This window comes from Equus asinus, chromosome 18, assembly GCF_041296235.1.
Source record: "Equus asinus isolate D_3611 breed Donkey chromosome 18, EquAss-T2T_v2, whole genome shotgun sequence".
NCBI lineage: Eukaryota > Metazoa > Chordata > Mammalia > Perissodactyla > Equidae > Equus > Equus asinus.
The window spans coordinates 30,557,025-30,584,844 of NC_091807.1; the positions used below are offsets into that span (position 1 = coordinate 30,557,025).

General features: G+C 47.5%; 1 protein-coding gene across 1 annotated transcript; it reads left to right on the plus strand.

Annotated features, from left to right (window-relative positions):
- Positions 1–1,163: 1,163 nt before the first annotated feature.
- On the plus strand, positions 1,164–27,483 carry IFNGR2 (interferon gamma receptor 2). The gene is made up of 7 exons (XM_044751070.2): positions 1,164–1,850; positions 9,075–9,207; positions 15,217–15,422; positions 19,564–19,715; positions 23,030–23,189; positions 23,578–23,735; positions 26,791–27,483. The coding sequence occupies exons 1-7, from the start codon at positions 1,781–1,783 to the stop codon at positions 26,899–26,901; spliced, it is 990 nt and encodes a 329-aa protein (XP_044607005.1). The 5' UTR covers positions 1,164–1,780; the 3' UTR covers positions 26,902–27,483.
- Positions 27,484–27,820: the final 337 nt, after the last annotated feature.

Here is a 27,820-nt window from a genome sequence, read left to right on the forward strand (position 1 = left end):
GGGGGACAGTTACCGGCTTTGGGGATATTGTGGGACAGCAGGATACCCACCCAAGTCCCAAACTGGGCATGCTCCTTTTAGCACTCTGCCAAGGACTTCTGTAAGGAAAACAAGCCCTCTAAGTTTCAGCAGAGAGGAGTTTTGCAAGCAGTTCTCCAGCTGGGATGAAATAAGCAGCCCCCTAGGAGTGTCACCATCCTCCTCAAAGACCACAGGCTTCACTGTCACTGCCCCTGAAAACTCCACCTCGAGAGAGGTCAGGAGCCCTCCTGGCTGCGCTGAGACCGGCGCACGGTTGTCCTTTCTTCAACATGATGCTTTTTTTTCCTGATTATAGCAGTAAAATATGCCCATTGCGGGGGGGAAAAAGAGAAAAGTATAAAAAAGAAAACTGTTACCATTCATAATCCCACTACCTATTTCATGTGAGTATTTTGGCATGTTTCCTCCAGTCATTTTCAATGCATCATTTTTGCAAAGATTCTGATTTATATCCTGCTTTTTTCTTAACATATACACATGGCTCCATGTCTTGAGAAAGTGACTCCAAGTATCATTCAAATAACTGCTAGAGAGTTCATCACGTATTTGTTACAATGGTGGCCAATTTCCAAACAATTCTATAAAAGGGAAATAGAAGGCAAGAAGTCCCAGAGTAACCTTCTGAATTGCTAAACACTCTGTCGCGAACCCGCCCCCGCGGGTTCCCAGCTGCGCCCTGAACACCCTGTTCTGCACTTCTTGCTCTCCCCGCGCTCATTCCCGTCTTTGCCCACTTCTTTCCGCGCGGAGTTGGGTTTACCGCTCCTCGTGGCAGAACCGAGCAGCCTCAGATCCTCCTTCGGGCATCACACTGGAAACAGCGCAGGTTCGGCTCGGAGAGCAGCGCCCCTCCCCCACACGACGCCCCCCCCCCCCCCACCCCGCGCTCCCCTTCCCCCCTCCCCCCCCGCCCCCGCTCCCGGGGTGACTTCCTCCTACGCCTCGCAGTCTGTGTCGCGGCCAACCCCACGGCCCATTATTAAATGGGGGCCGTTTCTCTACTTCCCTCCGCATCGCCCTGTGCCCAAGCCCCACTCCTTCCTCCACCCAGGCCTTTCTGACCACTCCACCCCAGGAACCTGTCTGCAAAGAGGGGCTAAAAGCTTAATACGTACTTCAGAGGCTATTAAAAAAGCCAAAGTTTAAACTCAAGCGAAAGATCCTGGAATTGGGCGACCCCGGGGTCGGGAGCAGCGGGAGCGGAGGGGTCGGCCTGGGGTGGGGGCCTCGGGGCTGGGCGCGCGGCCCACCCGGGGCCTTGGGTTTCGCGGGGTCTTTCCAGAAGGGTCGCAGGCCCCGGGGGGGGGGGGGCGGTCTGCGGGGCTCCCTCGGCGCCCCTGCTCCGTGCTGGCCCGGCCGGCCGGCTCCGCGCTCAGGGAGGCGGCCCAGGGGCGCGCAGGAGCCGGGGGAGCGCGGGGCCCCCGGGGCGCGGTTCCCGGGAGCGCCGGCCCCGGTGGGGTGGGGGGGGCCGGGGAAAGTCCCCGCGGCGGCTGCGGCGGGCGGGGCGCGGCGGCCCCTCCGAGCGGGCGGGGCGGGGCCGGCCTGGGGGCGGCGGCCGAGCGCGGCTCCCTGGCCGCTGGGGACGCGCCGCCACCCCGCTCGGGAAGAGGCGGGCCCCGCGCGGCCTGCGAAGCCATGGCCGCCGAGGCGGCGGCGTGAGCGGCTCGGCGGACCCCGCGCCGGCGCCGGGCCGCGCCCGGAGTCGCCAGCGAGCCTGCGGCGCCCAGAGCCCCGGGCCATGCGGCCGCCGCCACCGCCGCTGCTGCTGCTGCTGCTCGGCGGCTGCGGCGCTGCAGCGCCCCCGGCAGGTAAGCCCGGCCTGGGCCCCCCCAGGCCGACGGGGGCGTCGTCGCCGCGGGTGGGAGTCCGCGAGGGGCCCCGATCGGTTGAGGATCTGCAGGGGTACCCCGATCGGGTGGGTTCCCCTGGGAGCCCGGAGAGGGTGGGGGATCCACGGGGAGCCCCGATCGGTTAGGGGTACACGGGGTGTCCGCAGCGGCTGGGGTCTGCGGGTGCCTGCAGCATGTGGGGGTGCTTAGCCAGTGGGATCCGTGAGGGCCTGCGTGGAGGGGGTCTGGCGAGGAGCTCGAGGCGGGTGCGGGGTGGACGGTGGGGAATTCCAGGCAGTCCCTGGGCCGGGAGCCGGCGGCCAGGAGGAGGCGCGGGACGAATGTCACCCCTCCCGGCCTCCTGATCCCTGGGTCACTCTTCTCAGGAAGGAGACGCTCATTCTGCCCCCGCATGAATCTGGACACACTGCTGCTCCTCTTCTCCCGCCCCCGCGCCCCCGAACCCTATAATTGAGTGCGGTCGACTTCTTTGAATTTCCCAAAACGAGCAAAGGGAAAACCGAATCCAGGGCTCGGGAAAGGGGTGCTTCTGCCGGCCACAGATTGTTCATCCCGGCCTGATTGATCTAGCCTCTGCCTGACGTGTCCTCCCCAGTGGCCTGAGCTGCAGACGGGACCCAGGCCTGTCTACCCTGCAGCTTCGTGCCACGGAGGTCAGTCACCGGCAGGGACCTCCGCCCTGGAGGTGTGACCGTGACTGTCTCACAGTGGCCTGGTTGTGTTTGATAGTGGTTGTGAAATCCAGGTGGTCGGTTCCCCAGGATCAGATCAATGGGGGGGGGGGGGCGCAGCACCCAGAGCAGGACCCAGAAATATCCACACCCCCAGTTGTTTGGTGGAAGGGGTTTAGCTAAAGGAGATTTGTGATCCCAGCTCTGCTTGCATCCGGAGAGCCCCTTATGGGTTCTCAGCCTCTTTACTTCTGATCCTGACTGACTATACTTATGAGCCAAATATTGAGACTAGAAGAAAAGAAAAAAAGTATCAGTGACTGTGGTGTAGGTAGGAGAACATTCTGTGTATGCAAATGTGTTTGTGTTTTGCTGGCTTCTTTCCCACGGAGAGACTGATATCATAGGTTGGGTAGCACTTAGTCTCAAGAATTTAGAAGTTTCCTCCCATTTGAAGTCTCAAGGTGTTTGGGTTTGTTTCCTTGACCAGCATCCCTTGCAAAGGCTCTTAAATTCCATAGCTCCTTGGTAAGGGGAGCCCTGCGTCTGAGGATGTGCTCCTGGCTAAATGGTTAACTGTTTTCCCATGGGAGTCAGACAGCTGGCTTTGAACCCTGACTCTACCCCTCCCCAGCTTCAGGTCTTGAGCAGCCTATGTCCATCCGCTCCCTGGGCCTCCTTAAGATCTCCCTGGGCCTCCTCCAGGTGCCCCCAGGCTTCCTTCAAATGAGATTTGGGGATTGGCAAAATGTTGGTAATTGCCTGAGATCGGTGATGGGGAAGTGATGGTACTTTATATACTAGTGCTGTTCCTGACTAATGGTGGTCTGTCAACTGTTTGTGACTTGTCTGCTATGAGTCCAAAGACTGCAGAAGTGTTTAGAAACTGCAGTTCAACATGGCCGCAACACCCAAGGGCATGTCCATCTTTCTAGTAATTGTCTTTTATTGTATTCTATAGAAGTTGGGTCTGTGTGATTCAGTGGAAACGAACTGGCCCTTCACCATAGATGCTTTGAAAAGCAGCACCACGTTATACTAGTCTTTATTTTTGTGACTATTTGAAATTTTTTCATAATAAACAATTAGAAAACTAACTGGGACATTTTAAAGAGAAGCTGTTTGTTAGTCAAAACACAAAGTGAATGAGCCAGCCCTGGTGGCCTGGTGGTTAAAGTTTGGCACTCCCACTTCAGCAGCCGGGTTCCCTTCCCTGGTTGCAGAACCACACCATCCATCTCCCAGTAGCCGTGCTGTGGCAGCAGCTCACACAGAAGAACTAGAAGGACTTAGAACTACGATACACAACCATGCACTGAGGCTTTGGGGAGAAGAGAGGGAAAAAGAAGAAGATTGGCAACAGATGTTAGCTCAGGGCAAGTCTTTCCCTGCAAAAAAAAAAAAAAATCACAAAAATATGTTAATCATAAAAAAAAACACAAAGTGAAAATATTAAGGATGAGTACATAGTAAATGGGCAGTAGAAAAGTTTCCACACTTTTCCATAATTTACATGTGTCCTTCAATAATCATGACATTGCTTTTATGATCAGAGAAAAAAAATGAGAGTATTGGAAATGAATTTTTAAAAGGGAGATTTATAATATCTACCACTTAGAGTTGGTATAAAGATAACATATGTAAGATATCGGACCAGACCCAGTTTGGAGCAATGCTTTAAGTGGTGGCCATGTGCTTTAGGTAGAAAACTCATCGCCAGCACTAAAGTGTGGCAAGTCAATGGACTCTTTAATTTAATTCCCTGAGTGTTGAAGAATTAATGCTTCTATTTGTAATTGTCATAGCTGCTGCTTAATTTGGATTAGATCTGTACTTGTGCCACAGAATTTTATTACTATGATTTGCTGACTTAAACATCCAAAGTTTCTAAAGTGCTTAGAGACCCCTGAGAAAGACGGGAAATCCCCAGCAAAATAAAAACCATTGCAAATGAATGTACATTAAGTAACTCCTGTTGTCCATAATCCCGACAGTTGAAACCACTAAATAGCTGGAGTGCTTTGGGGCAAATTCTATCAATGATCCTAATAGCTCCCATTTATGGGGCCACTCTGCTAGGTCAGACAAGGTGCTAAGTCCATCTTAATCTCCTCAACCATTCTTTTGAAGTAGGTAATAGCCCCAATCATCCTCAAGGAAACAAAACCATCCTTCATAGGAAGAGACAAATGGTCCAGGTAAATAAGCTGATGTTCAGTGTTTATTGAAGAGAGCAACTTCCTGGTTATCACTGAGGACCCAGGCAATGTTTTTTAGACTTCTCACCTGAAGGGGGATGAACATCACTGATGTTCATCATAATGCCCCATTCAAGGAAAGATCCAGAAAGGTCTTCAGTTGTCAAGATTAAATGATTAATTTTAATATTAATTGTACTTTACTTTATTATTTATATGTGATGTATGTTAATCAAACTGTGCTAAGACCCAGGTAGCCTATTCTTAAGTATGTATAAAATCTTAAACATCCAGATCCAGGATGGATCAGAAGTGGAGGGTTGGGGCAGGAAGGCGGAACAGAAGGAGCTGTGGTTGAGAGGTGCAGAGGACACACTTTGCATGGCTGATATGTAGGTTATCTCTTCTTACCATTAATAGTTATGCATCATTGCCCCAAAGACCATGGAGAAGGAAGGTAGAGTGGGGCTTTGTACCCCCCACTTGAGACTGAACTTTTATCTTTATAGGAGCTGGGGTTGTCGTTGAAGCCCTGGTGTCTACCACTGGGGACTGTCGTAGTTTCCTGTTGTTGCTGTGTAAATCACCACCAGCTTAGTGCCTCAAAACACCACAAATTTCTTATCTTACAGTTCTGGAGCTCAGAAGTCGGATGCAGATTTCACTGTGCTAAAATCAAGGTAGCAGTACGGATGCATTCCTTTCTAGGTTCTAGGAGGAGAATTATGTCCTTGCCTTTTCCAGCTTCTAGAGAAACAACCTTGTGATGACATTGGGTCCACCCAAACATCCCAGGATAATCTCCCTATTTTAAGGTCTTCTGATGAGGTACCTACATTTCGTCTGCAACCTTGATTCCCTTTTGCCATGTAAGCTGACATATGCACAGGACACAGACGTCTTTGGGGGCCACTCTTCTGCCTTCAACTGGGTCAGACCGTCGAATACAGTGCTCAGCACAGGGCTGGGCACCCTGCTGGTGGTCACTGAAGGCGGGGTCTGGGTCACTGGCTGCCGCTTGCCACCTGCAGAAGCAGCCGTTCCTGAGGAATGAGGACAGCCTGAAGTTGTCACGTCTTAAAAATCACACTTCAGCAGCTCTGTCGGTTCACCTTCCATTCATGCTCTTGCGTTTGCCCCTCACTGCAAGTCCGAGAGGGATAGTGTCATTTTCGTTATTCATGACGAAACTGAGGCCCGGGTGGGGTTTGGGCAGGATCCTGTGGTTAGAGATGGCGGGAGCAGGATTCCAGCTAAAGCCCTTTGTCCATAAATCCTGTTCTCTTCCCACCAAGCCTTTGTCAACACTGTAGACAGCAGGTGCCATGGCCCAGGTATATTGACTGTTCAGAGCCAACCAGCTAAGTCCATGGCCCAGAGTTGTCCACCCACTCCTGCGCTGGCCTCTGGGACCAGAGACAAAGGAGGGACTCACGCATAAAGCCGGGGAGGGAAAAGAGAGCCTGAGCTTTGCATGGGTTTTGAGCAGACAAAAGCAAGCTGAGGACGCAGCAAAGTGCTGACATCATCTGCAGAAGAGCAGACTGCTGGGCTGCAGGCCGCTCATTCACCAGAGCTTGAGTGCTTACTGTTCTAGGCACAGGGGGTGAAAGAGCCCCCAGATCTGACACTGCCAGCCTTCCTGGAGCTCACCACGCTGGGGTCTGGGGGGGACTGTCGGACAGCTGCCAGCAGCGAGCAGAGGCGGCAATCCCACGGTGCTCACACTGTTCTCAGCACTGCAGGAAAGATCAACCCGTTCCTTCCTCGTAACAGCCCTCTGATGTCTGTACTGTTGTCATTCCCCTCAGACAGATGAAACAGCGAGGCACAAAGGGGCTAAACCACTTGCCCAAGGTCGCACAAGGAGCGGGTGGATTTGAACCCTGGGGGTCTAGTCCTGGAATCCAGGCTCCTGACCACTGTGGGGTCAACCCAGGGCTCGGCTGAAAAGCTCCATGGAGAGAAGCAAAGATTTCTCAGGAGCAGGGAGGCCATGTGGGCCGGACTAAAGGGTGTGAGGCCGTTCGGGGCCCGGCCTTCCGAGAGGTGCGGAGGGCACCCGTGTAAGGCGGTTGTTAGTAAGTAGGCAGCCTGTGGCACTTCACTGTGGAATCCACAGTACGAAGACTTGTTTTCTTCTCTGCATGTGGTGAGAGAGGGGATTCCAAGAAACTTAAATATCAGATCAAAACCGCCGGTGCTCTCTCCCACACCTCAGTAAGATGAAAGCCGAAGAAAGTGAAAGTCTGTAGGCTCCAGCTTTTACAGGGAAGTGTTTCTTCTGGTCCACACAGCGGTTGGGGTGGAAGCCTGTCCTTCCTCGCTGGCCCCTTGGGGCTTCCTTTCTTAGCTGCATGTCGAGACTGGGGAGAGGGAATTCCTACTGGCTCCTCCCTAGAGATGGCCAGATGCTGGCATTCTGTGAGTAACCAAGTGGCCACTGTGGCAGGCAGAATGATGGTCCCCAAAGAGGCCCACGTGCTAATCCCTGGCACCTGTCATTGTGTCACCTTACATGGCAAAAGGGACTTTGCAGAAGTGAGTAAATTAAGGATCCTGAGTTGGGGAGATTATCCTGGACTTTTGGCCTGTGTGGGCTCAGTGTAACCACGTGGGTCCTTCCGGATGGAAGAGGGAGGCGGAAGAATCAGAACCAGAGAGATGGCAGCACAAGAAGACCTCCGCCCAGCGTTGCTGGAGGAAGGGGCCACGAGCCAAAGAATGTCAGCAGCTTCTAGAAGCTGGAAAAGGCGAGGACACACAGTCTCCCCTGGAGCCTCCAGAAGGAACACGGCCCTGCCAACTCCTTGACTTTCGCCCAGTGAGAACTATTTCAAACTTCCAGAACTGTAAGAGCATAAATCTGAGTGGTTTTAAGCCGCTAAATTTGTGGTAATTTCATTCAGCATCAACTAGAAACTCATACAGGCGGTAAAAGGAGGTCTCTAAGATTCTTTGATGGGTGCCCAGCCCCAACCAAGGCGCTCCACAGCCTCCCTAGAAGCAGGCCTTCAGTTCTCAGCTCGGTTTTGGGATCCGCTGTGCCGTAGCAGCCTGTGTGCGGGCTGGGCCTCCCAGGAGAGCGGCCGGCCGCCACACTGCGCCTGTCTGTCTGTCTGCCTTCGGCCCTGGCTTTCAGGAGGCCAGGTATGAATTGGGAGGAGTGCTGGTTAGCTGGTCAAATAAAGATCTGGAATGCAGGTCCACCCCAGCTCGTAGATGGGGAGATGATGGCATTTTGTAAGCAACCAAGTGGCCACAGGCTTTGCTAGTGCATCTGTCTTTCAGAAGAAGAGCTGGTGGTCCAGGTGGTAGGGCAACCCAGGCACCATTCTTCAAGACTGGATGCGTTGACTGAGAAGGTGTGGTTTGAATTTCCTGCTGTGCATCCTGGGACAGCATGTTTTTCAAGCTTTTCTTTCTGCCTTCTCGTTAATCTTTCAGTCTCAGAGAAAGTTTTATCATTATCGTGCTTTCTTCCTGGAGAAAAGGTTCCACACTTGCAGTCAGTCCCTAGCCCGGTCCTATGAAGCATCTGCTTGGGGTGGACGGGGATCAGGTTGTGTTTTTCAGGTCTCCCCAGGGAGGGGGATTCTGATGTTTGTCGGGGTTCTCGGGGGAGGGTGTTCTTTTGTTGTCTATAGTTCTCAAACTTTAATGTGCATAATAATCAGCTGGGGAGCGTGTTGAAAATGCAGATTCCTGGTCTGGGGTGGGGTCTGGGGCTCTGCATTTTAACCAGTACCTCAGTGATTTTGGTGCTGGGGGTCCTGGAGAAACACAGCAACTCTGGTGAAGCCCAGAAGACAGGTCTCACCCTCTCGTGTGCCTTTGGACTTTGCACGCCTGCTTTGGGGTGTGTGCGCGTGCGTGCGTGCATGTGTGTGTGAGGTTTACAAACAGTCCCTTGGTACTAAGGCTGGGCCTAATGCCTGTCACATGGCCACCAGTTGAGTCTTCACCACACTCCAGGCACACGCACGTACTAAAAGTGGAACAGGCTTGCTAGTCCGGCCAGACTCTGGCACCCGGGGGCTGTTCATATGAACTGGACCATCCAGTGGAAAGGAAGCCACAATCCCCTCTTTCTCCATGGGCTGTGTCGATGGTGCGATCTTCAGTCAAAGGTGGGCTCTGGGGATGTGCCGGGGAGAACACGTAATAACATCTCTGCGCTTTCACGAAAGGCGAGTTATGTGAATGGTTGGGTAGTATGCATTGAAACATTGTTGTAATCGGTTTTTCTCCTTTTGACTCCCCCTTTGTCACCTGCCTCTTCCCCTCTTCTCTTATTCTCTGTCCCTTTCAAGACTCTCTTTCCCAGCTGCCTGCTCCCCAAAACCCGAAGATTCGCCTCTACAACGCTGAGCAGCTTCTGAGCTGGGAGCCGGTGCCCCCTGGCAATGGCACGGGGCCGGTGGTCTACCACGTGCAGTTTAAATAGTAAGCCGGATGTTTCTGTCGTTGTCCTTCCTGGGAGCTGTGGGGGAGTCGTTGTGGAACCCTGGGCCCGCTGCTCGTCACTGCCTCTTGGCAGGATTGTAAGCAAATTCATGGGAAGCAGATGCTTCTCTCATACTTTCAAAATCTCCAAGGAGAGAGATTTCACAACCTCCCACTCATTCGAAGGCTTTAGTGGCGCTGGCTGTCGGAGAACCAGCTGCCTAACCACATGACCTCTTAGCTCGGCACGAGTGTATTCTCTCCTTGGTTTCAGGAGAAGGTTATATAAGAGGGCTTCCTGTCTTGAAAGGGCAGGAGGTAGCTTTTAGTCTTCGTCTTCTTCAGCTTTAAAAATCTGGTTTATGTAAGCTGATAGGCCAAATTTGGCCTCAGAAGGAATTTGTTCATTTAGTTACAATTAATTCTCAGCTTCTACCCGGGTTCTCCATTTTGCATATTCTTCTAGCCCCTCGTTCTCTCTCTCACCTCCTTTTCAGAGTGTTCACTGTTTGCTGTCACTTGATTTGCAGTACAAACACATAAAGGAGGAAGAAAGGCAAAACCCAGTGCTTAATTATTACTTGTTTATCTTCTTAAATAGGTTCACGAAGACTAAGTTAAAATTATTGGCTAAGGGGCCGGCCCAGTGGTGCAGCAGTTAAGTGCACACGTTCCACTTTGGTGGCCCGGGGTTCCCCGGTTCGGATCCCGGGTGCGGACATGGCACCACTTGGCACGCCATGCTGTGGTAGGCGTCCCACGTATAAAATAGAGGAAGATGGGCATGGATGTTAGCTCAGGGCCAGTCTTCCTCAGCAAAAAAAGAGGAGGATTGGCAGCAGATGTTAGCACAGGGCTAATCTTCCTCAAAAAAAAAAATTATTGGCTAAGTCTTTTACATTACTAATTAAACATTTAAAGAAATAAATGGTGATGCTCCGTGCTTGAGAGGATGTGGTTGATGGATACAGTGCTGGATCAGGATCTGTTCACACAGCCCTCCTGGGAAGTCATTCTACTCCACTTTTGGGGTCATAGAAATGTCCATATTACTTTTATCCTAAGCAGATAATGCAACCACCCATCAGGAAAACAAAACAAAACTTGTATTCATGCAGATATTCATTGAAGTGAAGTGCAGCAGCAGGAAAGAGGCAAATTGTGTCATGTTAACTTGTGGTTAAGCAATTAGGCAACCACGGAAAAGGATAACTATGTGTCATCTGATAGCGGTTGCAACTGTGTAAAATTTGGAATGTATCTGCAATCAAGAACAGGGAGGGAATCTGGAAAAATTACAGGCAGTTAGTTTCTTAGAGGAGTGGGTTTCCAGAGGTCTTTTTCATCTTTACATGTCCACTGTAACAATATTTGCTTAATAAAAATAGATTCTAAACAGAATTTGGGGGTTATCTCTGAATCACATTTATCTATTTCTCAAGTAATTCTAAATTACAATCATGATAATCTGTATTACATGGACCAGTCCTGGAGGACCAGCTACATAATTTGTGGGGCCCAGTGCCAAATGAAAATGCCGGGGCCCCTTGTTCAAAAGTTATTAAGAATTTCAAGATGGCAACAGCAGGGCATCAAAGCAAGTGCTCTCATAAGAGCGAATCTTTGTGCCTCTACACAGGTCACATGCCCGTAACGTCGTAAACATAGTATCCTATAGCTAATGATTCCAGTCAAGGGAGGTCACCACTGATTTATTGACTACATTCCTTAGCCTTGAACGGAGAAGTACATTTGTGGGTTGGCGGAGTGCCTCTAAATACTAGAAAAAAATGTTAAAGCCTTTGACAGTTTCATATCACAGACTAACTTGCTTCTTTTTGTTTTTTTTTTCAAAAAGCGTTTCATAGATATTTTTCAGGTTAGAGGTTGGTTTTGGTAAAATAAACAAAGGCTGGGGGGCCAGTCCCATGGCAGAGTGGTTAAGTTCGCGTGCTCCTCTTTGGAAGGCCCAGGGTTTCGCGGGTTCAGATCCTGGGTGCAGACCTGGCACTGCTCATCAGGCCATGTTGAGGCGGCGTCCCACACGGGACAACCAGAAGGATCTGCAACTAGAATATACAACTATGTACTTGGGGGCTTTGGGGAGAAAAAAAAAAGAAGTTGGCAACAGACATTAGCTCAGGGCTAATATTAGGGAAAAAAGAAAGAAACAAACAAACATTGGGGTGAGGATCAACGTCCAGGAAAGTTGAGGGGTCACTAAAAACTGAACCTGAGGCCAATTTTGTTTTCTTTTCCAATTGCGGATTTGTTGATGGAAGAGGGCCTTTGCTTTGTCTTGTTTTTTAGGTACTTTTACATGTTTGGGATGTTTTAGATACATTAAATAATTTAATTTTGAGGTCCTTGGCACTTACCACTTGCCGTTCTGTTTCTCTAAAGTGTGAAGGAGATTCTTTTTTGAGTCACAGTAGCGAAGCTAAAATTACTTAGCGCACTTTGTGGGAAAATTGAAAGCTTAAATCAGGGGTTGCAGATAGTGTGGCCTGCAATCTGTGCTTGGCTCACAGTGTTTTCTTTTTTGGTGAGGAAGATTGGCCCTGAGCTAACATTGTTGCCAATCCTCCTCTTTTTGCTTGAGGAAGATTGGCCCTGAGCTAACATCTGTGCCAGTCTTCTTCTATTTTTGTGGGATGCTGCCACAGTGTGGCTTGACAAGTGGTACTAGGTCCATGCCTGGGATCCACACCTGTGAACCCAGGGCCACGTAAGCAGAGTGCATGAACTTAACCATGACGCCACTGGGCTGGCGCCTTATTTATTTATTTTTCTAATTAGTGTCAACATTAAGAAATCTGGAGCGTTCACTTAAAAAAACAATTTCTGCTTTTCCTTGAAAAAACACACAGGCAGGCAGCAGGCCCTTCCTCAGTGAGGCCCCGCCTGTCTGCTGCCAGGCCAGGACCTGCCCAGCCCAGTCTTCTCAAAACATTTTTCTTAATTTCTTTTTTTTCCTGATTTTAATAGCAATACATGTTCTTTATAAAAAATCTGGAAAACCCCCAAAAGTAGAAAGAATAAAATTAAAACAACCCTGGTGTTCTACAGTCTAAGAATAATTACTATTCTCATTTTAGGGTATTTCTCTCTAGGCGTTTTTCTGCATGCACGGACTTATTTGAAAATGTGCTGGTCTGTGTATATAAATGAAACAAAACCGGGGTTACACTTTCGGGTCCTGCTTCGTTTTTTCATTTCTTTTTAACTTAACGTAATTTAAGCATGAGCATTTTTTCATATGATCATTTCTGTGTAAGCATTTTCATTGCACCTTTTATTATATGATGTATCACACGTGATGTATTTAACTTTTCCCCCGTTCACGGGTGTAGGTAGTTGACAGTTTATGACTGTTATGAGTAATGTCCTCATATATAAATCATCTCTCAGTGTTTTCTAAGATTTCTAGAAGAGAAATTGCTGGGTCAAAGGGGACAAACTTACTTACCATTTTTGGAAGTGATCTAAAAGAGGCTCACAATAAAATCGCTGCCGAGGTGTTGAAGGAATAATTTATGTGGTGCTTACCAGGCACCAGGCCCCGGCCCAGGTCTTTCCTGGCATCCACTGGTTCAACCTTCACGGCAGCTCTGGGAGGCGGATGCTGTGGTTATTCCCCATTTTATGGATAAGGAGTGTGAGGAACAGAGAAGTGAAGTAACTGGGGTTTGAACCCAGGTAATGCGGCTCCAGAGTCCAAGTGTTTAACCACTGTGTTCTGTTCCCCTTCGTGATGAGGGTTGCTTTCAGAATTAGATAACTTTGAGAACAGTGGCATTCCGTCATGGGTATGTTGCGAGGAGGTGCTGGGCCGACTTTCTGGGTAAGACTCAGACAGATTGCAGAGAGCCCCAGGCGAGAGGCTGGGAGTCTGGCGATGGGCGGTGTCATGCTCTTGATTCTGTGCTCCTTTTACTACCCTTTTAAATGGGGCCAACATCACCTTATTTTTACCCTCTGCAGATAGAGAGGGAGGCAGCATTCCAGAACTAAGCTTCATTTCCTATTCTTCCTTCCCCCAAAACTGCCAGCCTTCATGTCTCACCTGTCATTTAAATTTGGATGGCTTGTTCCTTTTTAAACCCGTTTTTTGAGAAACGTTTTTAAAATTAGTTCTGGGAAAGAGGCAAGTTTGGAAGAGTGGAGGAGGTCATGGTGGTCAATTCCCTGGTGAATCAAGGAATGCGCCTTTGAAATGTAGGGGACCTTGTGCCCAAGTTCAACAGCTGGGATCTGTGGGGAGGAGGTTGGAATACCTAAGTATCTGTATACCTCGAAAAAGAATCATGCAGCCCTTCTGAAGCACACGTCCCAATCTGCAAGGGGGTGCCTGTGGTTTGGGATGCCTCTCCCCATCAGGGTCTGTGCCCCCAGGGCTTGGATGTGAATATGGCGGGCGTTTTCTATGGAAGCCCTGGCCACACATCTTGAAGTGGCTGTCATCTTGTCCATCCTCTTTAACAGAAGAAAAGTCTCCAGTCGGGGTCAGAGGTACACTTAGAAGCACGTGTGAAAGCCAGGGGAGTGACCCCAGCCTCATCTCTTCTGTCCCCCCTGACCTGGCTTTCCAGGCCAGTCTTGCTGTCCAGGGCATAGCCTGTCCCTTGAGGGGACACTGCCTGCTGCCCTTCACTGAGGCTTCTAGCAGTCACCTCCCTGGCTTTTCTCAAGTCTGACCCCCAAGGCAAGGACAGAGGTCAGAGCTGAGGACTAAAGTCTCATGCAGGGGTGTGGCACTGGGACTCTGAGAAGTGCATTGTCACTTCCAAGGATGTGTGTAGCTTTGTATTTGGCAGGGTTTTCACATGGGTGAGGCAAATTCTCTTTAAATGGGCACCTGTGGGGTAAAATCAAACCATGCTAGCAGGAAGCATGAGTGGGGTTTGTATGAACACAGTATCGTTCCTAAGACATAGGTTGCAGGGGCTGAGTTTGAAACATTAAAATCAGTTGCAGGACAGAATGGGAGAAAATATTTGCAAAGTATATATGTGATAAGGGACTTATATCCCGAATATGTAAAGAACTCTTACAAGTCAGCAATTAAAAGACAAATAAGTCAGTTAAAATATAGACAAAGGATTTGAGTAGACAGTTCTTCAAAGATACGCAGATGGCCAATGAGCACATGAAAAGATGCTCACCATCATTATTCATCAGGGAAATGCCAATCAAAACCACAGCAATAGACCACAGCACATTCACTAGGATGGCTATAATAAAAAAGACATAATAACAAGTGTTGATGAGGGTGTGAAGAAATTGGAACGCTCATATATTGTGGGTGGCAATGTGAAATGGTGCAGCTGCTTTGAAAAACAGTTAAAAATACAGTTGCCATATGACCCAGCAATTCCACTCCTAGAAATATACCTCAGAGAATTGAAAACGTATGTCCACACAAAAACTTGTATGTGAATAGACTTAGCATTATTTGCAATAGCCAAAAAGTGAAACCAACCCACATGTCCACCAATAGATAAATGAATAAACAAAATGTGGTATGTCCATACAATGGGATATTACTCAGCCATGAGGAGAGATGAAGTACTGATAGATGCTACAGCATGTATCATGCTTGAAAACATGCTGAGTGAAACACGCTAAGTGAAAGGAGCCAGTCACGAAAGACCACATAGTTTATGATCCCATTTATGTGAAATGTCCAGAATAGGCAAATCCATAGAGACCGAAAGTAGACTAATGGCTGCCTAGGGCTTGGGAGCTGGGGGAAAATGGAGAGGGAGACTGCTAATAGGTACAGGGTTTCTTTTGGGGATGATGAAAATGTTCTAAAATTGATGGTAGTGATGGCTGCACAACCCTCTGAATACACTGAAAGCGATAGAATCATATACTTAAAATGGGTGAATTGTATGGTATATGAATTATATCTCAATAAAGCTCCTTTTAAAAAGTCAGCTCTGGGGGAACTTACACATGATAGAAGAGAGCATTCTGTGAGTGGAATCCTTTTTTCCTTTCCAGTACCACTAGTCAGTGGTCCGATGTCAATAATAACCCCGAAGGGGTGAACTGTGTGAAAATCACCACGACGGAGTGCAACTTTACCAAAACCAACATCTCAAAGGGTTTCCCAATGCATTTCAACGTCTCTTTACGTGTCCAAGCTGAGCTAGAAGGACGCGTTTCTGCCTGGGTGACGGTACCTTGGTTCCAGCACTTTCGGAATGGTAAGAGAACTTGGGTCTGAAACTTCCGTTATCGTTTCCAGCTTTTCTTCACTTTCTTCCTTACTGAACAGCGTTGACTCCATGCACCTCGGTCCTGCCTCTCACCCTAAGTAACCAGCACACAGGTGGGTATGATGGTTAAACCCAAGTACTAGCCATGGAGGCTGGTGCTAGGAAAGTGTGATTTGCTAGACCAGCGGTCGGCAAACTACAGCCTGCAGGCCAAATCCGGCCCACCAACCTCTTGTTGTAAATAAAGTTTTATTGGAATGCAGTTTCACCATCTTTTAATGGATTGTCTGTGGAGGCGTCCATTCTAACAGTAGAGTTGAGTAGTTGCGACATGGGCTGTCTAGCCTGCAAAGCCTAAATTTACTTTAGCAATTTGCTGAAAAAGTTTACCAACCTCTGTGCTGGAGGGGTTGCCAGCCTACTGGCTTCACTGATCACCCTTACCTCTTCTGGCACAGTTTCTTTTATGTTCAACAAAGAATTTAGTTCAGCCCTGAATGGTGCCTGGCACGTGGTAGATATTCAGTAAACATTTGTTGAATAATTGAATGAACCGATGTGCTCCCAGATATTGGAAAGGGGCATAAGAATCGTCACATACTAGTTTGTACATTTGTTCCTTCAATGATTCCTTTGTCACATGGTCAGCTGTGCCCCATGTTTCTTCAGTGTCTACAGGTTATGCAAAGACAAAGTATGGAAATCTAGATATTTGCCAATATATTAAGTAATTATTGTTAAATTTATTTTAGGTGTTATAGTGGGATTTTGTTTATGTTTTTTAAAAAGGAGGGGTCCTATCTTTCAGAGATACATACTGAAGTATTTACTGGTGAAATGATGTGATATCTGAGATTGATTCAAAATAATTCAGAGAGTGGGAGGGGCATGGGCAAGGAGGATGGGCACAGAAGAAACAAAACTGTCCGTGACTTGACGGTTGATTTAAAGTTGGATGATGAGTACGTGAGCTTCTGTCACGATCTTCTCTCTACTTTCTGTGTGTTTGAAATTTTCTGTAATAAGAAGCTAAGAAAAAAAAAAACTTCAATGGCTTGAGCTAGGTGATGTGAGGGTGGAAAGAGCAGACAGTGGAGTCCTTGCCAGCTGATTGTCAACTGTGGACAAGTCATTTGTCCTTGAGTAGAGGACCGTCACACATTTGAGCCATAAAATGTCACCTAAGTGGGAATTAGTTTAAAAAGAGTAATGGTGGTTACCGGCTAGCACCCAGGGGACAAGAGATGGTAACCGAAGCGGGATGTGTCATGGACGTGTTGGTCCAGTGTCGGCCAGTGGCTGCTCCCTGGCCTCCCAGCCTGAGCTGGGCAGCAGTGTTCTCGGTTAGTTGCTGTCTGGGTTCTCATCCTCCGCCCCTCACTTGTAAAGTTGGAGGCAGTGGTGTTCTCAAATCCCCTCTCTGCTCTCACCACTTGCGGTGGATTTAGGATGAATAACCAATATGACGATGGCTTACCAAGCGCTGGAGGGTGGAGGGAGGAGATGTGGCTGAGGAGGGCAGACTTTGCCTTCACATAAACCTGAGTTCAAATCCCAGCTCTTCCATTTACTGGCTGTCACTCTGGCCAAGTTATTTTCACCTCTGGGCTTCAGATTCCCGCTCTGGGAAGTGGGGATAACCTTCTGTGGTGGTTACATGGATCTGTGTGGACACGCACGTAGAGTCCGTGTTGCCTGGTTGGTAGTCATCATTGTGTGTGTGGAAGCTGCCATCAACAGTCATCCCGAGTTGCCCTGAGCCTTCCTTCAGTGCAGTGAGAGAAGGCCTTCTCGAGAAACAGGCTTATCAGGTTGGTATCAGATTCCAGACCTAGGACTTTGCTCAGAAGGGCGGGTCTTCCAGTGCTGACCTGTCAGCGGTGACTATTCCTGGCTGGTGTCCATGCTCCCACACCCACTCCCGTGTCTAAGTCATGGAAGAGTCTAGAGAATATGTCCTGCCGAGGTGAGGGACCTACAGCAGGCAGCTGGGCCCTGCAGGTCGGTGTGCCAGCCCATGCTCCATCACTTAGCTGTTGAAAGGGAAGCTTGAGAATGCCTGTGCCGGCGTCCATGAGCAGGTTCAATGAAAGAGCTTTTGGCCACTCCCAGCCCATCTGCTAACATCCCTCTGGCTGGCAGGGGGCCAGGCCTGGCCCTGTCTCTATCTAGGCCTAGTTCCTCCATCAGAACAAATGAGATAGAGGCACAGGTGCAAACCCTGTGGGGACCAGTTACTTCTGCACAGAGTGAAAGGTGGCCAGACCATATGCCTAACCCTTGCCAACCTGGGAGAGCCTAGGGGACAGTGTGCACACGTAAGAGAAATCCAGGCCCACCATCGTGAACACATAACTGTTCCCAGTGATCTGAGCGCCTGTGGGTGTAAAACATACAGATACAGGCCTCTCAGAACCTGTAGGACCCAGGCTGCACTTTGATCTGAGTTCCTGCAGTTAATTACACAGTTTAAATGCTCGCTTGATAAATGCCACGACCTTTCATTTATAGGACATCATGAGTCATAGTCCTTGGCTACCCTGCAAATTATATGAAAAGCCTTGACACACAGACTTACGATGGTAATATTTTGCAGTTATTACATTTTTTCTTTTTTTAAATTGAGATGTAATTACATACATTATACTAGTTTCAAGCGTACAACATAAAGACTTGATATTTGCATGTAGCAAAATGATCACCACAGTAAGTCTCGTTAATATCATCACCTCACATAGTTACAATTTTTTTTCTTGTAATGAAAATCTTTAAGACCTACCTCTTACCGAGTTTCAAATATACAATACAGTATTATTAACTCTAGTCACCATGCTGTGCATGACATCCCCAGGACTTATTATCTTAGAACTGGAAGTTTGTACCTTTTGACCCCCTTCACCCATTTCACCCACCCCCCCGCCTCTGGCAACCACCAATCTGTTCTCCGTATCTATGAGTTCTTTTTTTTTTTGGATTCCACATATAAATGAGATCATACGGTATTTGTCTTTCTCTGTCTGACTTATTTCTCTTAGCATAATGCTCTCAAGGTCCCATCCATGTTGCTGCAAATGGAAGAGATTTCCTTCTTTTTAATGGCTGAATAATATTCCGTGTGTGTGTATACACACCACATTTTCTTTATCCATTCATCCATCAGGGGACACTTAGGTTGCTTCCATGTCTTGGCTATTATAAATAATGCTACAGTGAACATGGGCATGCAGATACCTTTTCGAGTTGGTGTTTTCATTTTCTTTGGACGAATACCCAGGAGTGGAATTGCTGGAGCTATTATATTTTTAAACACAGTATTACAATAAGCTAGGAGACAAATATATTGACAGGTTTGTAAATACCACTTTTGTTCATTGATATAGAAATTGTAGGTGAGGGCTAACAAAATCTCTTCCCCCTCTATATAAAAATTTGACCTGTGGGTAACCTCCCAGCTCTGTTTCTCTGGAAACCTGATAAAGGTGGTATGTCAACTCTGTTACTAGGCAGCATGGCACATGGTCAAAATGACCCCTGACTGGTAAACGGCATCTCACCTGGGACAATCTTAAATACGTGGTAGGAAGCCACGTCTCAGGGCTTTGCCGAGTGCAGTGGTTCTTAGAACTGGCTGTGTTCCTCGTGGGGACTCTGGAAACTGGTCCTGTGGCGGCGTTATGAGAAGTTCTGGTGGCTTTTAAGCCGGGAGGCTCCTGTTCCTGCCAGTTACCCAAGCTGACTTGTGAGGTGGGCAGGGTTGGTCTCTGGGCCGCTAGGTGGACTGCTGTGAGGACCCCTCGTTCCCCTGAAGGCAAGAAGCCCCTGGTGCTGCACTGTGGCCCCACCCGGCTTCCTGCCCCCTAGCCGTCCAAGTAAATCGTGTGCCTGGGGCAGTCTCTGGTAGTCTTGTGTGCCTGAATGTAAACTCATTGCATACATAAGTATATGTGTGTGTGTGTATGTATACACAGTATATATATATATAGAGAGAGAGAGAGAATTATATATTAATGTATTGTATGCAAATAATTTGTGTATATACAACATACATGTTGTGTATCTCTACATATACAATGTGTGTGTGTATGTACATATATTGATAACCTTTTTTGTTTTTGTAATTCTATTCCAGTTACCGTCGGGCCTCCAGAAAACATTTGGGTGACCCCAGGAGAAGGCTCCCTTATCATCAAGTTGTCCCCTCCCTTTGACATCTATGATTCCACGGTCGCTTTTCAGTATTACGTCCATTACTGGGAAAAGGAAAAGGCAGGAATCCAAAAGGCAAGAGCATTTTGCTGCTTTGTTTTGATTTTCTTTTCTTCGGAGATTCTGATACAGCAAAAGAAAGTAAACTTTAAAACAGGCGGGGGGAACAGGGGGTCCCCGTGTGGCCTTCATGCTGAGACTTAGCTGGGTTCGTCCTCCTTTTCAAGGCCTGTGTTCTCCTCACTGTGCTGAGACCTCCCTTCCACCAGGCCCAGCAGAGGGCCTCTGACACCACCCCACCCCGTTCTTGGGGGTCCAGACTTGGCCGGTGCTCATGGTGCCTTTGCCCCCACTGGAGTTTGGGGAGGTTCAGTGGGCCTGTTTCTACAAGGAATCCACCACTGCAGTCTGCAGGGGTCAACTATATACATTTCTCTGGTTTGAACAGTTTGCAGAGAAGGCTTATGTGAACAGGTGAAAAGTGTAGTGGAAGGAGAGCCTTCTAGGGAGCAGGACCAGGGGGTTTGAGAGGGCTCAGCACATGGAGAACAGCCAGGGCTTGGCTCTGTCAGAACGCAGGCTACCCGAGGGACTGTGGCAGGAATACCATTGACACAGGTACCTGGGTAGCCCAAGAAAAAAATCACGGCCTTTAATCATCTCCAGGCCTGATTATCTAGGCCACATTTAATAAGGTTTTACTATCTACGTAAACTTCATGATTTCTTAATTTCAACATTATTATAATTTTTATAATAGTGATAAGAGCTTATGTTTATCGAGAGCTTTCTTTTGTGTGTGGCACTGGGCCAGGCCTTTTAGATACATCTCAATTCATCTTTATAACAACCTCTTTCACAGAGAGGGAGATTAGGTGGTGAAGTAGCTTGCCCCAAGTCAGCGGCTGGCAGCTAGCAAAGCAGAGACAGACATCTGGCCCCAGGGGCCGTGCTCTGACTCACAGGTTTTCTCCCACATAGTTTATATTTGCACTTTCTCTTTGTTTCTTTATGGTGAATCTAAAAACACTGGGAAGGCAAAACTCACAAAGAACAGACTCTTAGCATGTAGTAAAGAAGGACATAATCATTTCCCCAAATTGGAGGTCAAGAGCTGTTCAACTGGAATAGAGAAAGCCTAGAAGAATCTGGAAGGGAGAGGCGACTGCCTCTTCCATATACATCCTGGGCTATATACGTCCTGGACGTCAGATGTGGCGCTGGAAATGCAGGAGAAAGGATGGGCACTCTGACAACATTTTTCCTCCACCATTGAGTTGGTTTCTTGTCCAGAATGCACCATGTTACAGCGCTCCTACCAGGGGCCTGGCCATACTTTTGTTGCTTATGACGGAGTGGATGGCTTCACTCCACCGAATCAGCCCCCAGAGGGTGAATTGCCGTTGGTGTCCTAGAGCTGGGCGGGCTGCGCAGTGCTGAGGACTCCCCTCCAGGACGTTGAAACCAGCCTCCCTGAGCAGTGTGCCCTAATGAAAAGTGCAGGGACCGTGTTTCCACTACTTGGAACTAGTTCAATGTCACTTAGCCATTCTAGGCTGCAGTTTCCTCTGGTGTAAAATGAAACAGTTGAGTTATAAGTTGGAATCTGCGGAGACCCCAAAGCCCTTTTCACCCAGAGCTTCTTGACTTTGGACTTTCATGGACAAACGATTCTAGGGCTAAAATGACTCTGAAAGCCACTGGCATGATCTCCATTCCAGTGTGTGTTGGGGGTCCCCAAGACCAACCCCTAGATTTGCTCAAAGGTCATACAGGACTTGGTATAGAGTTGAGCTCACAGCTATGATTTATTGCAAAGACAGGACATAAAGCAAAATCTGCAAAGGGAAGAGGCCCATGGGGCCGAGTCTGGAGGAATCGAGGCACAAGCCTCCGAGACTCCTCTCCTGACAGAGTCACACAGGACACACTTAATTCCTTCACAACAAGCTGTGACAACACATCTGAAATATTGTCCACCAGGGAAGCTCATTAGAGACTCAGCGCCCAGGGGTTTTATGGGGGCAGGTCATGTGGGCACCCTCTGCCCAGCACATATCTAAATTCCACACTCCCAAAAGGAAAGCAGTGTTCAGCATAAACCACATTGTTTGTACAATAAACCACCCTTATCAGGCAGGAAATGGAGGGAACACTCCTGAAATCCAGGTTTCCAGGTGCCGGCCGTGGGTCAGCCTTGCAAGCAGGCCTATCCAAGGACAGCAGTCTCAGGCCAGAATGTTAGCTCTTCTCTGCAACATGTGATTCTCAATTTCAGAAATGCCCCCTGGCTGCTGAAATAAACACAAGGGAATTTTGTCCTTAAAATTGCTTTATGTGGCATCATGAGCAAAAACTTTTGTCCCCCGGCCCTGGCAGTCCATCACCATTAAACAAAAGGAAAAAAATTTTAAATCATTTGTAATCCTATTATTAATAAATAATATGATTATTTGAAATTTTTTAAAGTAAGATTATGTTCCATATACTATTGAATAACCTTTTTCTCAGTCATTGTCCTAGCAGCTTCATCTTTGATGTTACGGATCATGTTATACCACCATTTCAAATGGCTATAGCATATTCTTCTGTATCTCAAAATAAGAAAGTAGTCCTTTAGAAGAAATCCCATATTGCCATAATATGATCCATCTTTTTCTCATTTCCTTGCGGAACGGTGACAACTTTGTCATTGGCAGGGGCCCATTTGGCAGGGGCCCGTCTTTTCCTGGTCCTGAAATACAGATGCCTGAAATACTGGTTTCAGTGACAACATCTGGTCACCCCAGCCATTAACTGGAGTGACCCAGGTGTGGAGGTGACAAGGCCTGAGTGAGGGCAGCACAAGGACTTGGAGAGGAGACAGAATCCTCTAAGAATTTGGGACCCAGCTGTTTGCCGATTACATAAATTGCTAAGATCATTTTAACCAAAACTATGAGAGGAATCCGCACATTTCAGTTAAAACTAGAAGCAAGCTGGGAACTAAAGGAACATTATTTCCTAGAATTATTTTTTTCTCTGTTTGTTGACTAACGTGAAGTATCTAGATAAGATTAACCATGAAATAGCAAATGTTCATTTTAAAAGGGAAAATTGAGATTTGCTAAATTCCAGTTTTGGTCCCTCCGTGGTTGTGACGGGCCCTCCGAGGCCTCCCAGCCAGAACAACAGCCCTGAAGCCATCAGCATCTTTCTTCACACTCCTCACCAGTTCTCATGTATAGCATCTGTCCAGCGTAAGCTATTGGCTCTTTAAGAACAGAATCTTCTTCTTTATTGGTGGTTGTGTTTCACTGTGAATTTGAGGAAACCTTTGAGAGGATGGAAGTGGCTTGACCGTGTCTACTCGGGTGATTCACCTCTGTGGTGTTGGTGTTTTTTACCCAGGTTGCAGGGCCTTTCATGACCAACTCCATTGTGCTGAGTGATTTAAAACCCTTAACGGTATACTGTTTACAAGTCAAGGCACAACTACTTTGGACAATGCTAAACATCTCTAGACCCGGGCATTTAAGCAACATATCTTGCTACGAAACGATGGCAGATGGTAGGTAACACACGCCTTCTTATGTCCTTTCTGAGCTGGGAAAAGAATACTCCTAAAATAGTGAAATCAGGGGTCGCTTATTAGGTGAAGGGAGGTGGGAGTGGGGAGATGCAGAGAGAAGGGGGCGAGAAGAGAGCACTTAACTGTGGGTCTGAGGAGCTCGTGCTGAGATCTCTGGAAGCAAGAGCCGCCAGACAGCTAACCCTTGCCTTATTTTTGCATTGCCTTCACTAGCTATTAATTTAAGCCTATGGGGCTGGGTGAGGAGGGGCAGCATCTGTCCATCTTACCAGGACATGAACACTACGCAGTGGTGCATGAAAAATTACCCGATGTTTCTATCATGTGTGGGATGGTCCTCCTGCTCACTTTCATGTCATCTGTTTAGCCTCCACCAAGCTTCAGCAAGTGATTCTCATCGCCATTGGAACCTTTCTGTTGCTGTCGGCGATGGCAGGGGCCTGTCTCTTCCTGGTCCTGAAATACAGAGGCCTGGTTAAATACTGGTTTCAGTCTCCGCCAAGCATCCCAGTACAAATAGAAGAGGTATGTGTGCACAGGTCTAAGTGAGTGACGTGGGGCCGGCCCCGGGGCCGAGTGGTTAAGTTCGCACGCTCCGCTGCAGGCGGCCCAGGGTTTCACTGGTTCAGGTCCTGAGCGTGGACATGGCACCACTCATTAGGCCACGTTGAGGTGGCACCCCACGTGTCACAACTAGAAGGACCCACAGCTAAAATATACAACTATGCACTGGGGAGAAAAAGCAGAAAGAAAAAATAGATTGGCAACAGTTGTTAGCTCAGGTGCCAATCTTTAAAAAAATAATAATTGGGGCCGGCTGGTGTCGCAGCGGTTAAGTTCGCACGTTCCGCTTTGGTGGCCCGCGGTTCACCAGTTTGGATCCCGGGTGCCGACATGGCACCACTTGTCAAGCCATGCTGTGGCAGGCGTCCCACATAAAAAGTAGAGGAAGATGGGCATGGATGTTAGCTCAGGGCCAGTCTTCCTCAGCAAAAAAGAGGAGGATTGGCAGCAGATGTTAGCTCAGGGCTAATCGTCCTCAAAAAATAATAATAATAATAATAATAAAATAATAATAAATAAATAAATGAGTGATATGTCCACACTCCATAGTCCCCTAGTAACACCTAAGAGTACAGCAGTGGATAAAGCCATGGAGACAGAGATTTGAGTTCATAGAGGTACAGGGTTGTTTGTACACCCATGTTCAGCAGCATTATTCACAATAGCCAAAAGGCAGAAGCAACCCAAGTGTCCAGGGATGGAGAATGGATAAATAAAATGTGGTCTACACATACAAGGGCATATTAGCCTTAAAAAGGAAGGAAATTCTGACCCATGCTACAACATGGATGAACCCTGACACATTATGATAAGTGAAATAAACTCATCACAAAAAGACAAATACTACAGGATCCCATCTGTAGAAGGTGCTTAGAGTAGTTCAGTTCATTGAGACACAGTGGAGAATGGTGGTTGCCAGGGTCTGGGGGGAGGAGGAAATGGGGAGTTAGCATTTAATGGGTAGGGAGTTTCAATTTTGCAAAACGAAAAAAGTTTTGGAGATGGATGGTGGTGATGATCGCATGACAATGCAAATCCACTGTACATTACTGAACTGCACATTTAAAAACGGTTAAGATGCTAAATTTTATATTATGTGTATTTTACCAGAATTTTTAAAAATATTTTTTAAATGGCAAGAGGTTGGCAAAAATGGTGGCCTGGCCTGGCCAAGGGATGGGCTGCGGTAGGTCCCTCCCACGAGGCAGCATATTGGTCCTGTGCTTTTGGGAGAATGCCCCCAAGGAAGCCTGGCTGGAGGATGGTAAGGCTGTGGAGACAGCCGTCAAGAGCAGGAGCTCTGGGTTGACAGGGTGCACTTAGGAGGACCCTAGTAGAGTAAGTGCACAGAGCCGGAAGCACAAGACCTTGCACACCAGGCGCTCAGGGGATGTTACTAGTATTTTAAAAGGCTTGAGAAAGACAAGTGGAGTGGGTCTTGTGTTCCTACACAGCCCCAGTCCCCTGAGGCCCGGTGAGGCAGCTGGGCCCTCTGAGGACATAGTCAGGACATTCTTAGGATCAGAAGCTAGCTGATAGAAGAAAGTTTAAAAGTATTTGCTTCTGGAGGCTTATTATTCTCCAGTAAAATCGGGGTGAAGGTAGTGAAAACAGAATCTTTATTCTGTTCTATCTAGTCTGTGAAGACAGAGTGGGGCCTCTAGAAAGAGTTAAAGTCATCTGTTTTCCTTCATCTCTTATGAGGTATTTAAAGTACAAAGACATTATACAAATTACATGTCAAATTCTCGACTAGAAGCTCCATACAGATCCTGCATGATTCCACTTAGATGGGGCATCTAAAATGGTCAGATTCATAGAAGCAGAGAGTAGAATGGTGGTTCCCAGGGACCACAGGAGGGGGAAACGGGCATTGCTGTTCAACGGGTATAAAGTTTCAGTTACACAAGATGAGTAAGTTCTAGAGATCTGCTGTGCAACCTCTTGCCTATAGTTAGCAATTCTGTATTGTGCACTGAATAATTTTTTAAGAGGGTAAAACTCATTTTAAAGTGTTCTTACCACAAAAAAAAACAAACAAAAAAAAGCCAAAGCCTTCCTGGGTTAATATTGTCACAAAATAACAGCTTTCAACGGTCTCAGAATTTTACTTGTGTTAATAATCTCTCTCTCACAGTAGAACCGCCAGCTGGACCCTAGTAAATGAACTGACTACTAGTTATTCCTTTGGGGGCTGTATCTAAAACATACGGTCTTTTGGTTCCCTTTCCTAGGAAAGTGTGAAAAATACATATCAAAAGTCGCTGAAGTTACATGAGCATACTGAATCCTGTTTCATGTATATTTTTGAGGTTTCACAAGTGCACGTGATTCATAGTTGTTCCTCTTTTAATCAGTCAGCTCTGAGCTTACTGTATCGCAGTATCTTTCAGCATTTCCAAGAGCTAGGCGGTAGATTCTTGGTAACGTGGTGAACTGAGGGCCAAGCCGAAAGCAGAGGCCAGGGGGAGACGGATGGTTAGGCGCTGTGGAATATCACTTTATAGTGAGGACCTCCGCTTTCCCATACCCCCAGGACTGCCGCGATCAGTGTCCTGCAAGCCCGGATTCTCACCTTCTTGGGTGTTGTGTGAAGGAGAAACAACCAGTGGGTGGAGTGGCTGAGAAAAATGCTCGTGAGCTTTCCCTCTTTTCCCCCATTGTAGGTGAACAAGAGGGCCTGTTTCCTCCTTCACCGAAAAGTCAGAATTTGAGAGACATTTTAGGATTAATAATCCACAGGCCTGCAGCCAGGGCAGCAATCAGAGCTTACTTTTCCTGAGTTGTGCCCTTTCACACCTTCAGAGTGTTAGCTCGCTGGCCCTTGGATTTGTGTCCAAGTTATTCATGAGATGGGGGCGAAGAGGTGTTCAAGTTTCAGAAGTTGTTTCGTTGGTGAACAGAAGAGGAAGTTACACTTGTATAAAATATGATTGTGCCAACTGAAACTTAAGTAAAAGGTCTGGTATTTTGAACTGATAAACTAGTTACGATGTTCGTTTTCAACCTTTTCCAGTATTTAAAGGACCCGGCTCAGCCTATCTTAGACGCCTTGGACAAGGACAGCTCCCCAACGGAAGATGCCTGGGACTCTGTGTCTGTCGTTGTGTTTCCAGAGAAGGAGTAAGAAGATGTTCTCCAAAGCACTTTGAAGCAAAGCATTGGCCTGCTCCACCGGCCTGCAGGAAAAGGAGTGAGCTCCTGAAGCTGCTGATGTCCCTGTCAGGACTTTACGGAGCCCACTACTCCATGTCACTGTCCCAGAAAGGCCGGTGGCGCCTGGGGAGAAGCAGTGGGTCTCATCGGGGAGACAAGCTTATTTGTTTTTCTTTAAGAATTTTCTCAATCATACACGTCGCTAGGATGATTCTACAGAGATCTCTCAGAATAATTAAGATTTCTCTTAAACACTAAACAAGCATGTAATTATTTGTTAGCAAAATGGCTCTGGCACACCTGTGATATTTTGTTCATTGTCGGTTGGGCCAGGCAGTCCGGAGACCGAGTCCTCTTCTTGACTCTGACGAGTGAGCTGTGGACCCTCGGGCAGGTCACCTAATCTGTCCCAGCCTGTCCCAGCAAGGGACACTGAGCACCCTCCCACATCCAGTCTCCCAGCTTAAAACGTGATGAATCCTGTAAATATTTTCCTTGTAATTTGTTTTTTTTCAAGCTAGAAATAAAAGACTATGTAATTGACTTTTTACAAGTCTAGGTGAGGTTTTTCCTTTCCACTTTACCTTCTTTATTTTGGCTTATTTTCTCCAAAGTTTCAACTTTTTAGAGTTACTGCAGCTAAAGCTTTTGTTTTCTTAAATAACACCCGTAGAACTTCTGAGGCCTCATGGTCATTCAGCAAGAACTTTCTACATGTGTCACTTGGTTCCTCAAAAAAGTATAAAGGGGATTTTCAGAAGCTGCATTAGCATTTCATTTCTATGCGATGAATCACGTGTTGAGCAAGGCAGGGGCTTGTGGGCAGTAAAGAGAACCAGCTAATGCACAGTAGTGATGATATCCACTGGGCATGCGAGTCTTCTGAGTGT